Source organism: Larimichthys crocea, chromosome VI, assembly GCF_000972845.2.
Source record: "Larimichthys crocea isolate SSNF chromosome VI, L_crocea_2.0, whole genome shotgun sequence".
In the NCBI taxonomy this organism is placed as follows: Eukaryota; Metazoa; Chordata; class Actinopteri; family Sciaenidae; genus Larimichthys; species Larimichthys crocea.
In genome coordinates this window covers 11,653,812-11,668,263 of record NC_040016.1, presented here as the reverse complement: position 1 = coordinate 11,668,263, position 14,452 = coordinate 11,653,812, and the positions used below count along the sequence as shown (strand labels likewise).

The 14,452-nt window shown below is 40.6% G+C and overlaps 2 protein-coding genes across 2 annotated transcripts; one reads left to right on the top strand and one right to left on the bottom strand.

Moving 5' to 3' along the window:
• The first annotated feature begins 3,644 nt into the window (after positions 1-3,644).
• rdh20 (retinol dehydrogenase 20) lies at positions 3,645-7,063 on the top strand. Its single transcript, XM_019262715.2, has 5 exons — positions 3,645-4,219; positions 4,833-4,931; positions 5,142-5,287; positions 5,564-5,695; positions 6,051-7,063. Exons 1-5 carry the CDS (start codon positions 3,767-3,769, stop codon positions 6,166-6,168), a joined length of 948 nt encoding a protein of 315 aa, XP_019118260.2. The 5' UTR covers positions 3,645-3,766; the 3' UTR covers positions 6,169-7,063.
• Positions 7,064-7,284: 221 nt separating this feature from the next.
• Positions 7,285-14,392, bottom strand: stau1 (staufen double-stranded RNA binding protein 1). Its single transcript, XM_010732805.3, has 15 exons — positions 14,189-14,392; positions 12,736-13,052; positions 12,189-12,310; positions 11,954-12,101; positions 11,688-11,844; positions 11,398-11,569; positions 11,200-11,295; positions 10,591-10,803; positions 10,370-10,513; positions 10,129-10,275; positions 9,968-10,043; positions 9,564-9,883; positions 9,350-9,472; positions 8,506-8,585; positions 7,285-8,086 (listed from the first exon to the last, which is right to left on the bottom strand). The coding sequence occupies exons 2-15, from the start codon at positions 12,926-12,928 to the stop codon at positions 7,999-8,001; spliced, it is 2,079 nt and encodes a 692-aa protein (XP_010731107.2). The 5' UTR covers positions 12,929-13,052; positions 14,189-14,392; the 3' UTR covers positions 7,285-7,998.
• Positions 14,393-14,452: the final 60 nt, after the last annotated feature.

Sequence of the window (14,452 nt, the reverse complement as noted above, 5' to 3'; positions counted from 1 at the left end):
AATCTACTAAAAAATCTTATGTCACATTATCATCAGAAAACAGCTATTTTTGCACAAATTTGTCTCATATTGACAGGGCTTTGAAAAGTTATATTTTCTTTACCTGGTAGTCCTTGATCAACTCTTGTTTTCAACAAGGTAGAGAGTGAGGCCTCTTATCACAACTTCTCTTCAGGACTCAATGTTGCTGTCCTACAAAAATATGAAATGAGATATTTTCTTTTCTTTTTTTCCTACTACAGAAGAATATGTTACAAGAGACATTTGCAATTGAACAAGATTTTAATATTCAGTTTCATGGTCAGGAGTGTGGTTTTACTACTAATGTTAACTTCAAATTACACTAGAATCATCTGTTTTGTATCCACTTAACTTGCAAGGCCTTGAATAAAGCCACTTGCTTATGGGCAAGTGTTATTCAAATTCAACAAAAAGACTCAAAGTTATGAAAACTAGAAACTAGCATCCCAACAAGCTGGCACCGTCTTATTTCTAGCCGTCCTGTTGGCTGGTGTTTCGAGCCAGAACACGGAAAAACCACATAGCCTACAACATTATGAAAACTGAAAAAACAGCAATATCTAATCTAACCACCTACTTGGCAAACTTTACACTTACCTTAAAGTTCAAATCAAATCAATTTTTATTTGTATAGCCCAAAGTCACAAAATACATTTGCCTCGGAGGGCTTTACAATCTGTACAGGGAGTGACACCCTCTGTCCTTTTTCAGTCAGTTCAGTCAACTCAACTATAAGCTCAGCCTCTGGAAATGTGGCACTCTGCTATTTTCATGCAGGATGTAACCAGAATGCAGGTGTCAGTTGGCTGGATTACGAAACAACATAAATGAAGTTTAAATCAGTTTTTTCAGTGCAGTTCGTTGTTGTACTTTCCGTGGTAACACGGAAGTGATTTAGCTATTCCGTTTTGTCTTCCAACTTATCAATACAGAATGAAATGTGAATCGTATACACTACATCCAAGCAAAGGCTGGTATCTACATTAGAACTACTGAGGTGAAAGTACAGGTTTCATCTGAATGCCATAGAACACTCATAGAAGTCAAACATATCACACAATTCTGACCTGCTGTACCATAACCAAGTAAAGCACCATCACTGTTGATCTGGTTACACTAAAAGCCCCTTTATGAAAAACTCTCACTAAAGAAAGGACATGGTTTCAACATGACTGTAACGACTAAATTCCACCAGCCACGACATCACAGCACTGTATTGGTCCATCCTCTTGAGCTTTGGCAGAACAGTGAACCCACAATGCAGACCACAAACAGGAATTGCTTCTTAAGGTTTTTATTTGCAAGACCTAAGACAGGCATCTAAAAAATAAACAACAAAAACATTTTTAACAAATAAGTTTCTCAGAGCTGGTAAGTTGGGAATGCTGACACAGAGAGAGAGAAAATGCTGAGACCATCCCTCGAACGGAAGGATTTCTGGCCAAACCGTATTTCCAATCATTAAACCGGCTTAACTTTGAGCAGGCTGAGCCCTTCCTGAACGTCTACATAGGCATTTTGTGTTGATAAAGTGAAGAGATGTGCCCTTGAGAGCAATTCAGAGAAACGTTACTTCTGCTTTCCTCCAGAAAATTTCCCGCCTTTTTAACATGGCAGTCTATGAGGCTGTCGATGGGTGTTGTTGCCGCATCTTTGCGTCTCCCGCCAAAACTATATATCTGACAGCTTTAGCAGGCGAATGTGAGTGAGACGACAAATTTTCCTACGTTTCTAGCTATAAATTGTGTCTGTAGTGGGGCATTTGAGGCCACGGTAGTCAAATACGTTTTATTTTTTCACTCATCGTTGTCTCTCCTCTCAACTCTAGCGATGGCATCACACACTCTAGCTCTCGAACATTCTCGCAATACACACCCATTCATTGTTTTGCCGTGGTTTTTGGAGATTTATGGCAAAACCGTTTGCCGTAACTCTTAGAAAAGTCACAGCACACGATCCCGGCCGAGTCGCGCGTTTTGATACCCGTTTTGTGTGTGTGCGACAAAAACTCTGAGAGGAAATGCGAGCCAAAAAAACGGCGTAAGAATAATAAGTTGAAGAAGAAATAAGTGTGGTCGATAACATATAGTGTGTGCTTTCAGCCACACTCAGTAAATGGTATTGCTGTGAGATGTAGAGCTCCACCAAGTTAAAATGTTCAGTCTCGCTTTAGAATATACACACATAGATCATCTTTACATTACTGGTAACAACTTCAGCTCCACTGATGAAACAATAAATGCAGATGATCACTGTGACAGATTAGTTCTCCTAAGTCAGTTTCAAGTCTCTGCCGACTAATTTCTAATAGATACCGGCCACCTGAAAGGTAAGGAAATGGGGAACTGTGACTTTAAATACACGTGTTAAAATATGCTAATTCACTAGTATGATTATCTAAATATGGCTCACATGCTAATATAGGAGGTAGACAAGGCTGGCAGTGTTCACACAGAAAACAAGAATGTGATCAGAAACAAGCTGCCTTCTTGAGACTTAAGTAACAATGTGGAGATTTACATATATATAATCTCCTTATGTTCTCATTCAGTATGATTCTGACTGCTCTATAGGCCATTTATTGGCCATTTAATTATTTTCTCTGTTTGGTTTCTAAAAGTTCTGAAAATACTTACATTATGACACCTTCACAATTTTCATTTCATCCAACCAATAAGTGCAAAATATTAATAATACATTTAAATATGAATGGAAAAATGATTCAAATACCACAGAACTAGTTGCCAGTTGATATTCTGTCAATCAATTAGTCAGCTCTAATTGCACATTTATATGTTTTGTGTGCAAAATCTAAATTCCTAAAATAACCAATAACAGAAGCTGTCAGATAAAAGTAATATAGTAAAAAGTAAAATATTCAACTCAGGAGTAGTAGTATCAGAGTATCAGAGATTAAAATACTCATGTAAAGTACCAGTGGATCTAATCTATACATTACTTAGTTAATTTCCGCCATTGCTTGGGGTATATAATTTAGAAGTAGAGTATTCCTGCTTCATCTTCCTACTTCACTAGGGAAAAACACTCTTTAGTCCAATTCATTATTCTGTTATGCTTGACACTGGTACAGCTGAGGCTGTAATTTACAGAATCCTCCTTGTATCACATCAGGATAATCCACTGATATATCATAAATTTGGATACTGTAATAGTTGTATTATGGGGCTTTGAACTAATAGCCAAACATTTTGTCAAATTTCAGGTGAGTCATGGTGGTAATTATAAGCATGTGCATTATTATTCCTCTCAATTTTCTGCTTCTGTCTGTCCTTAAAAGCTTTAGAGATAAACCCATGTTACATGTGCATCTGTGCATATCACATGTACAGCATGTGCAAGCTGTGTTCTTTACAATGACCCTGAAACTTAAAGGCTCTTTAACTTGGTGTAATGCCTTCTGGCACGTTATTTTCCTTTGTGTTGCTAAAAATACATACTTTCACATCTTGCAACAAAAGTTGTTTCATTAGGAGCTCAAGGAATTTCCTCTAATCTGGGAGGAGAGTGTTTAAATAAACCGTGGATGGAGGCTGATGGCCACAGGGAGAGGGAAACACCAGCTTGGCTGTCTGCATCCTTTGCACTCACACAATCTTACACTTAGTTAGTCAGTAGGAAACACACCTTCACAGGTAACTGGTGTGAAGGTGTGGGTGATCACTTGTAGGCTCACTGAGATATTTGTTTTTGCACTCAAGACCGTCAATAGTAAAAATAGATCATCATGATTTTTCTAATGGACCTCCAGATGATGCTGCTGGATGTGATTTACTTCATCCTACGCAATTCTGTGAGGATCGTCCTGCGCCCCCGCACCAAGCCCATTGATGGTGAGCTGGTGCTGATCACCGGAGCAGGTGGTGGCCTGGGTCGTCTCTTTGCTCAGGAATTCACCAAGCATGGGGCAGAAGTTGTGCTGTGGGACATCAACAGCAGCTGCAATGACGAGACAGCCAAGCTGGTGCATGAAAATGGAGGTAAGGCGTACACGTACACGGTGGACGTGACCAACAGGGAGGATGTGTATCGCAAAGCAGACCTTGTACGAAAGGACCTGGGCCGGGACATTACGATTCTGGTGAACAATGCTGGAGTGGTGGCTGGGGCGCGTATGTTGGACTGTCCTGATTTGCTGATGGAGAGGACCATGAAAGTCAACTGCCATGCTCACTTCTGGGTGAGAACTCTTTAGTCAATATGAAACATGTTGAAGACCATGCAGGAAGTTCAGTTATCCTTTTTTACTACCTACATGTCCGTATATCACAGACTCATATCTGTGTGTGTTTTGGGACAGCGAAGTACTGTCATATTGATTTGCTAATCCAGAATATAAATTCATGTAATGTGAACAGAAATATTTAATCATTTGTGCCAATATTAGTAAATATCTTGTCCAAAAAAAAGTGAAAAAAGCTTTAAAACTGCAATCAGTTGTCAAAGTGGAAAAAGGTTTGTGAACAAGAGAAATCTACAACATCCTAACACACAATTGTGAGCTAGAAATGATTTACTGAGTTGGTATTTCACACATGTATAATCTTTACAGCATCAGCTGCCATACAGAGTAGCCTATTGTACATAGGGTGACACATGACATGTAAAATGTATCACGTTAATAGCTTTATGGACTGAGGGATTCCCACATCAATCCTCTTAACATGAAGCTGCTCGTGCGATATAAGCTTCCTTCACATTGATCATTTAAGTCACTTCAAGTCATATGAACACTCCACAGTTGTTGTTGTTTCATATTAACCTGCATCGCTCTGTATGTGTGTGTCCCTCAGACAGTGAAGGCCTTCCTGCCTCAGATGAAGGCCCAGAATCATGGACACATTGTGACCATCGCCAGCGTCCTTGGCCTCTTCAGCACAGCTTGTGTCGAGGTGAAGCAAGGGGAGCGAGAAACATCAATGCAACACTAAGATATGACAGCTTTATTGTCTCAAGTCTTTCACACAGCCAGTCAGGAAAATTAAGTAACAAACGCAATATCACAAAAACAGCAGTCTGAACACTGACCACGATAGATTTTTGTAAATATTCAATACTTGCAGAGACAAAGTTAACAAGTTTTGATTTTTGTTTTGAGACAGGATTACTGTGCCAGTAAGTTTGCTGCAGTGGGTTTTCATGAGTCTCTGGCCCACGAGCTGATTGCTGATGAGGTTGAAGGAGTAAAGACTACCCTTGTGTGCCCCTATATCGTGGACACAGGCATGTTTGAAGGCTGCAAGATACGGTATGTCTGCAAAATACTCACATACTGTTTGAGTGATTTAGAATCTAAGGTAAAACAACTGCTCCTAATTTGAACATAACCTGTTTAGCAGTTTGATATATTTAAAAGCTGAAATATATCAAACCGGAGTATTCTGTTCATGCTCTAAACAAAGATGCAGCACAGGAATGTGCCTTGTGTTCTGTCATAGAGTGGCTGCACATGTGGGTTTGTAGCCAAAACGAGGCAAACCAACACACAAGTGACAGCCCATTTGTACTTTGGTGCCACTGATAGGGAGGAAGTGGAACTGCTCCTGCCCCCTCTGGAGCCCCAGTACTGCGTGGAGCAGGCCATGAACGCCATCCTGATAAACCAACCATTGGTGTGCATCCCTCGCCTCACCTACCTGGCTTTCCTCTCCAGAGCGTAAGTATAAAACCTCCTTTTCATATTAACTAAAGTCCATAAATCATTTTGGTAACACTAAATGAGTCAGCCTCTAATTTTCCATGCAATTTCACTGTATGAAATACTTCATGCTGGTATAAATACTGGTTCCTACTGGTGCTAAAATGTAGACAGTGGAAGAAAAACAAGAACATGAGGAACAAGGGAGTAACAATGGGGCATAGTCTTATTATCTTCCACTATATTCCTACATTAAAGTACCATGAGGAACAAGCAAATACTTTATTTATACCTGATTTATATAACTAAATTACACAAATTGAGAGCTGCATCTTACAGTATTTTAAGCTCTGCTGCACATATTCTCTTTCAGATTGTTGCCATGGGAATCCAATGTGGTTGCATATCGCTTCATGGGGTCAGACAAGTGCATGTACCCCTTCATTGACAACAAGAAACAAGTTTCCAACAGCTCTGTTAAGGTTGAATAATCATACCCAGGCACAGTCGAGACAACAACAACAACAAAAAACTTAAAATCAAATGTCATTTAAATAGTTTTTCATATCGGTAAAAAGGAAAAAAAATACCTTCTGCTTGTGTAGACCAAGCCAGGATCCAATCATCAAGAGGCCAAATCTAAAGAGGACTTTGGATTTTGAAACTGATCATTCAGAAGTGTGCACTATATGATGACTCAGCCAAGTGATCATCTGCATCTAAACAACATTTCAGTAATGATCAGATCAAGTTTAAAGTCCCTTTCTTTTTTTTTTTACCATAAACCTTTAAAAAGACTAAATATGTAACAATGATCAAATACTGGACTGACCAAAAGGGGAATGGGAGTGTCTTTAATATTACTGTAAGTAACTTAATAATGTACCTGAATATTGCGCTGTATTATGTTTACATAAAATAAAATGACTGAAAACCACTGGTCTGAACACACAGTCTGATGTAATGAGCACCAAGTACGGTTCGGTATTAAGAACGGTTTCTGAACTGAAATCCACATTCAAACTTAATAAATAACATGGATTCTTTAAGAAACATGATTTTTTTATAAAAAGGCTTATTTTGGATTTACTTGCACGTTCTCCATTTGCAAGTGTGGCTAATCTGAAAAGACATCAGTAACATGGTAATACATAATCACTGTTTGGGCACAAGAAAAGACAACATTTATGTTATATACTACATGTACATTACTACACAATGCATGAAGGCTAAACTTCATACTAAAATTTAGCCTTTGGATTTTATAGCAAACTATACATTTAATATAAGAACTTTGCTACATTTGATTGTTACTTTACAGAGGGTTTATCTTTTCTAACTCCATGTACATTATTGGAGACAATCATATTTTATATTTATGCCCGACTATTGTACGTGGGGATTGTGATTGGTTGCCAGTTCCAGCCAGTTCCTATTAGTAAGTTTCTCACTTTCTGATGAAGGTCCAGCATGAAACATCGCAAATAAATGTATTATTAGTTAGACCGCGTGCAGAAGTTTCATTTGCAGCTTCTGATCTACTCATGCATCTCTCGGAAATGAACGTGCTGTTATGTTTGGTATTGAAAAAGACGAAATAACAGAAGTCTTTGTTTTGTGCACAATAGCACAGAAGTTTAATTACCATGGGGAGCAGAGAGAGAAGGGATGATGACATAAGAGAGGGGAAAAGGCGTTTCGGGGAAAATTGACGCAACAAGGAAACATCCCTGCCACACACAGCAGACACAACGTCACATTACATCACACGCTACATTTAGTCAGAAATTCTTCCCAGCCCTACATGGTAATGTCGATAACACTGGTTGTTGATATAAAGCACTCTAGGAAAATCAACAGAGGTTCGTTAGCTGCATCCTAGACAAAGATGAGGTCCAAACCTTTACAAGATCTAGTTTAATGAACTACCTCAGCGGGGGATAAAACATAAAAAAAGATTTAAAAACGAGAGTTAGAAGATCTCACAGAAAGGAAACAAGTTCGAGACAAAACAAAACACAGTTCACAGTTAGTCAATTCTTTCCACCAAGTAAACCCCCAAACTTATCGACTAGGATGCAGCTACTTTTTTCTACAACGCAACAAAATAAATAATGTGGACAGTTGAACAAAATCAAGAGAAAGAAACTTATATTTTCCCATCAATCTTGTTTAACTGTGGACATTTTGGATCAATGAGTATGAACAGTGATGGTTTAGAGTGTACAGTGGCCAGAGCTTCCTGTAGCCTTCTAAAACTGACTAAGAACACAGTGTCTGAGTTTTCTCTAGTGCTTTTACAGACAACCGAACCTGATCGTCTAAACAGTGCCATCCAGGGTCTGTGCCAATGTGCTTGAGTTAGCCTGTTTGAGGTGCAAGTCACCTTCGATTTCCTGCTTGCCACACCTGTGAAAAATAAAATCACATACAGTGTCAGGTCTCTGATGGCTGAACCAGTGTTCCTTCAAGTATTTACATGTGTGCAGAAAAGTTAAAAGTCTGTTCGCTCACTGCTGTGTTCTTCATACTCAAACAACAGTTCAACCAGTGTATGCTACAACCAGTAATAAAAAATAAAAAGGTAGGCCTTCTGTTCATATGCCAAAATTAATTCAAATGAAAATGATTTCTCTGAAAAACACGCAGCGCACGAAGAGCAACGGTAAGTGACAGCGACAACAAAAGCCATTTAATGATTCACGTCAATGATTGAAGTGTTTACACAAGGCGCTATTATTATGGCCAATTTGATTATTAATAGAATGAAAGGCTTATTGTGAACACGGCTATACATAAACGGAGAGACGGTGTTTGTCAAAGCTTACCGAGAGACTGGTCCATTTCCTGTCCTTTCATTTAGCTGCTGGTCCAATTCAGAAAGTAACTTCAGTATATTCAGTGCAGCCTGTAGAGGAGGAGACAACAGTTCAGGTTAGGCTGAAAGATAAACCTTGTTGTCTTGGTAGCAAGTATTCTTTCAAAAGAAATATGTATAAAAGTGTGTCAGGACGTCACATTTCACACGCATATGGCTTTGTTTAGATATTAATATGACTGATAATTCATACAGATTGTTGAAAAAGGAAAAAAGCAACGTTGTCTTAGTAACCACCAGCTTCAGTTCTCTTTGGCAGCGATCCTACAAGGGTTCAATCTTCAAAAAGATATTTGGTGTTTTGATGATACTTCTTGGACAGTGCTGTGTTGAACGTCGATCTAAGATCTGGGTTTTCATCATAACTTAGGATTCACATCATTTTCACGCTCAACAAACCATGATGGGACCCTTTGTCAAAGAGGGATTGTGCTTTTAGTGTTTTAGCTGCCAGACTGTGGAACAAACAAGTCTTTAGCACATCTTACAGATTTTTTAAATTCTGTATAGGCTGGCATTTTGAAAAATGTATTATCACCAATGGTTTTAGGTTGTTCATTTTAGATTTAGTGACCATTCTCCTGCAATTCACTGTAAAAAGAAGTTTCCTGACTGACTTCTCCATTTTGAGTTCCCCATTTATTCAGAGATTCATCTGTGTATGCTGACATTTTTCGATTTCATTAAACACCTCGTCACCAAGTTAAATATATTTCAACTTTGCATGCAAGGACTTATACGGATAGTTGACTTGTTTGCAACAATTTGTTCCAATTGTTTAAAAATCAACTCACCATATCATGACAGGATTCTACATCTTTCCCAATCCCATGACTGATGAGCGGTGGCTGGGAGGAGCAGTTAATCAGTGACACAAACTCATTCTTATTGTTTTTGGGAAAATCTTTGTATTCCACCTGAAAGCAAACAAAAATATTTCAGTTCATTTTTTTTACCATCTAAATTAAATGCACACTAATGGCCATGACCAACATGTGTTACAGTTACCTGCAGGCCTTGCACAGATGCAAGGTAGCTGAGCTGCTCTGAAGGCCTGGTGAGGGGTCCGTGGGGCAGTTGGTTCATGTTATTTTTGTTTTTTAGGATAGTCTCAGCAGTTAGGGATGTCCCTGCATAAAGCAGCTCGTTGGCAATCATGGCAGTGATAGTGGCCTTGCCTGGGTTGGGCATAGGTCGACTGTAGTCCTTGGCCTGGGATCCTTGGCAGGCCCCGACAGCTTGAGCCACCTCTGGGACCATGGGCAGGATGCCTGCAGGCAGCTGCTGGTGGCTCAGGTAAGGCAGGCGGAAGTCCTCCTCCTTGGAACCTTGGAAGGAAAACGCACGCTTGTTAAAGGCACTTTACAATCTGACCACTGCCACATGAGTCTTGTAGATCTACTGACACTCACCCAAAGCCGCATCTTCTACAGAGCCAGGTTCAAAGAAGGTCACTTTGCGCCCATCACCAGGCTTTTTCACCGGGGTCTAAATATTACAAAAACAAAATACGTACATGAGGGAATGATGGTTTCACACTAAAATAAAAACAAGACTTGCTTGATTAGAGTACCTTTTCATCAGTTTTGAGTGCCGGTTTAGGGGGCTGAGGTTGAGGCACTTTATATCCCAAGAGCTCAAGCATTTTCTCCGCTGCGTTCCTCTTGGCCACCTTCTTACTAGGTCCCATTCCCTCTGCAGACTGGCCGCACACTGTCACCTGTACCAGAAAACATGCGGCACAAAAACAAATAGTTGAGCAGTTGACAAGCAAAGGCAGAGAGTATCGTATGCTTCAGGTGCTGTCGACTCACCTGCATGACAAACTCCCTGCGCCGAGGTAGACCTCTCTCTGTCACCATGCTGTACTCTGGCTCTTTCTCCTTTTTGGCCTGCTGGATCTGAGCCAGGCGGCTGATGGGGTTCATTCCCTGACCGTATTCTGGGCTGGTCTGCAGCTGTTGGTGTGACAGGTTAGTCGTCGCTTTAAGCGAGACTTTAGGTCTGCACTGAAACATTTGACTGGTTACATTACCTTGATGATGGATTTGGTTTTCTTTTTGATGCGTGGCAGCGTCTTTTCCACACTGGGTATGTGGGGTAGCCTCTTCAACTCCCCCAGCACTGCTGCTGCTGCCAGCTTCTTGGCAATCTTTTTACTCTTTCCTTCACCCTCTCCAGTGAACTCCCCGACTGTAACGCACACTACAAAACTCTTCATGTGGGGAGGGCCTTCTTCCTTTAAAACCTGGAAAATAGTGACAAATTATGACGCGAGGGAGCGATCATGTTTTATTCCTCTTAGAGCCTCAATGTTGCCGTTTTAGTATTTTACAATCTTTTTTTTAAACTTAGTTTTATTTTCAGTAGTTTACATTTGTGCACATATTTTGATACTGCCTTGTATTATCGTTGCAATTTATTGTTGCTCTTGTGCCTTTCACGCTACTGTTTGTTCAGCTTTAATTTGTAGAGCACTTAAGTCAACCCGGGTTGTTTTTAAACCTACTACTGTATATTAATAAACATGACTTCACCTGACTATTATTAAACTAGACAAGAAACTGGGGCAAGTCAAACGTCCTGTCTACACGTCACTGAACTGATAACATAACATTTACAAAAAGGGGAATGTACAAATCACCTCAAAGTTGACAGGTAAGTTGCGTTTAAGTGCAATTTCAAACACTTGGCTGATTTCTGATTTGTTGAGGTTCTCCTCCTCTGGCTCCCCGTTCATCTGTCAAGAGCAGAATGTTTATTAAAAAAAAAGAAAAAAAGAGCAGCAATAAGTCTGAATAAAATTGCACAAAGGCTTTTTTGTGTGGACATCTTTTCTCACCACTGGCAACTGTTGCAATATTGGCTCCTTGTGCAGCACTTTCAGGGCCTTGGCAGCAGCGTCGTGTTTGGCTAACTGCCGTGTGCGTCCCTTACCAATAAACTGCTGGCCTCCGATGGAAAGCTCCATGTGGTATAACATTGGTCCCACTGGAGGAAAAGGGTAGTAGTACCTGGACACATGAAAAGGTCAATGCAGCTGTTTTTTTAACCATCTTTAAAGACAGACTTGATGAAATCATTCAAAATTAAGACAAAATGGAAGAATGTTCTGTTTTCTAATGTACTTACTGTTGCATAGAGCGCTGGTAAGGTCCTGGAGCCCGAACATTGTAGTTGAAGTTTGGTGGTCTCATCCCCGGGTAGGGCTCGACTGGTTTATACATAGGTTTTTTACCAAGCTTCATGCATAGTGCATTTAACTCCATGCTATGTGTCATGCCATCGGCTGCAAGGCCAACACAAAGAAAGACAAAAAATATAGATGAGCGGACTCTTCTTCAAAGTGTTAACAAGCTATAAGAGAGAGTGAGACAGAGCCAGTGGGACGAACCCACCTGGGCTGTTACGGGGGGTCCTCATGGTGGGCTTGGGAAGTGTTGTCTCAGCGAGGGCAGATGCAGCAGCCGAATGCTGGGCTTTCTTGATGCTGGTCCCCTCTGCTTCCCAGTGCTGATCTCCCAGTGTGAGTCTAACTGAGAAAATCTGACAGAGGCAGGAGACACAGGAAATACATTATTCGTCGACAACAAAGTATCTTAGATAAAAACGACGTGATTGATTGGATCGTACCTTGGAGTGAGCTGGTCCTTGCTCACAAAGCAGCTTATACTCAGGTTGGATCTTGTTGAAACGGGCTAACTCATTCACCAAACACATGGGGGTCTTCTCTTTAGGGTTTGCCATGTTAGATACTGTGACAAAAACATAACTGAGATTAAAAACAGACACCTAGTCCTAAAAGTCTGACGGTAAATTCGGAGCAAAATATTCCAAATGCAGTATCGTTTATCACTCACGGTGCAGCTTTCCTTGACAAGAATACCACTGACCTGAACTGTGACATACAGACATAGCTCCATCGACGGTGCGAAATACAAAAGTGAGTCTAATCTAATATGTAGTGTTAGCAAATATGTGATATTTGCAGAGGGATCGAGTTCTGCCAAATTCACCATGACACGATGCCACTGGGAGCGTGCTCGCCTGGGAGGACGTGCTCCAGAAACCCTCTGGCTCTGTGCAGATATTGTGGATTGTACGCATTGTAGTAGTTCTTTACTGTGCACAAAAAGTAATTTAAGTAATGAAAACTTATTTAAAAATAAATCAGTCGAACCTGGGGTGGTATTGTAGGGAGTGGCTGAGCCCGCGGGGAGAGAGGAGCTCCTGATGGGCTGACTGGCACTCTCCGAGGGCAGGGTGCCCGAGGGACAAGGGATGCTGTAGCCAGGCTGTGGCTGCCCGAGCTGCAGTGGGGCAGAGGCAGCAGGCATGGGGCTAGCCGGACACTGAAACTGGATCTGGGACATCCTCGTTGGTGTAGCTTAAGTCAATCGTAGGCTGAGGTCAAGGCAGGAAACTTTGTAGCACAGCAATGGTGAATGCCAAAGTAGGAGGAACTGCTTGTTGGGGAGGTCTGAATGTATGCTCTGCCTGGAAACAAGAGAAAGAAGATACGCAACTAAGAAAATTATGTAATTAAAAATATCACAGGTTTGACAGATATAGAGAACCACATTATAGTGTCCAATTCTGGGCTTCATGGGAGGCTTTTGCACGCTCATATTCAACATTCAACCTTGAAACAGATACATTTTGCATATTTTAAAATCATTACGTACATCACTGAACTAAAACACAGGAACATATGAATGTAATACAATGTTTTAATACAATCTGACAAGCGCTTTAAGGTATTCTGAGCCACAACTATGAAATGACACAATGTTTTAGGAGAAAGCCACAGTTACATATACAGACTGACTGTACGAAGAAGAAGAAGAAGAGAAAAAAAGCAGCAGGGTGCGTATTATAAACATTACAATAAAATGAATGTGTGTGCACTACAGAGACGCTTCACTGTGACTTTAACAGCGAAGTGTCATTTACACATTTGCACTCACACCATCAACATTTCACACTACAGGTCATTTGTGTAGGATCCCAACAATGTAAACAGTATTTCATGACAACCACACAATGTAACCAGATGTCTGGCCTCTGCTAAACAGACCAGGCTGTCAAAAAACAACAAAAAAGAAACAAACACTTGAAGATGTTGTTCTTATTTAAAGGTGTCAGGGTTAGGATGTGGGTCTGCCACAGTCTGGGTGTTGTTGGACACTTTTACTGTACAACAAAACTATTTTAACACAAAATTATAACCAGCATGTTGATAAGATTCAAACGCTGGGGAGCTCGTCTCTCACATCACTGGGCTTTTATATTGTTTTTGAATGATCTGAGCCTCTGTGTGAAGGAGGACAACATCAGAGTTGGACTTATAATAAATTTAAATCAGGGTAGACAGACAAGACGTTAGCTAACACTAGCAAAGATGGACATAATGGGACCTCTGTTTAAAAAAAAAAGAAAAGCTGGACACGTAAATGAGTACACAATGATGTCTGCAGGACATCCACCTGGTTACCAGCAGCTCCTGACACTAACACGCTTTAACTCGTGAATTTAAACGATGCATACGAGTTCATCCAGCCGGTGAAATCTGCTTTAGCTTTAGCTCCCAAAGCGCCGAGCAGCGATACGTCGGTGCATAAAACAAACCTCACCTCGTCGTTGCTTTGGCTCGGGTTTTTTTTTAGCTCAGTCCATAGTACACGTTGATTTACTGTCGTCTGCTTTTGTGAACGGCCAGTTTCAAGGCTCGGGCTGTGTTGTTTTTATGTCAAAATACGGGCGGAGAGGAGATGGACATTTGGAGAACAGGGCAAACACTAAAGAGAATGGCCCTATGAAGAGCCCCGACACAGGAAGTGACGTCGCCAGACAGGAAGCACTTCCAAAATAATCACAATAATAAATAATAAAATAAA

Coding starts and splice junctions, on each gene's coding strand:
- rdh20 (XM_019262715.2), top strand. CDS start 3,767: ATGATTTTTCTAATGGACCTCCAGATGATGCTGCTGGATGTGATTTAC. Junction 4,220..4,832: donor ACTGCCATGCTCACTTCTGG/GTGAGAACTCTT, acceptor TGTGTCCCTCAG/ACAGTGAAGGCCTTCCTGCC. Junction 4,932..5,141: donor TCAGCACAGCTTGTGTCGAG/GTGAAGCAAGGG, acceptor GTTTTGAGACAG/GATTACTGTGCCAGTAAGTT.
- stau1 (XM_010732805.3), bottom strand. CDS start 12,928: ATGTCCCAGATCCAGTTTCAGTGTCCGGCTAGCCCCATGCCTGCTGCC. Junction 12,102..12,188: donor AAGGACCAGCTCACTCCAAG/GTACGATCCAAT, acceptor TGCCTCTGTCAG/ATTTTCTCAGTTAGACTCAC. Junction 10,044..10,128: donor CACTCAAAACTGATGAAAAG/GTACTCTAATCA, acceptor TGTAATATTTAG/ACCCCGGTGAAAAAGCCTGG.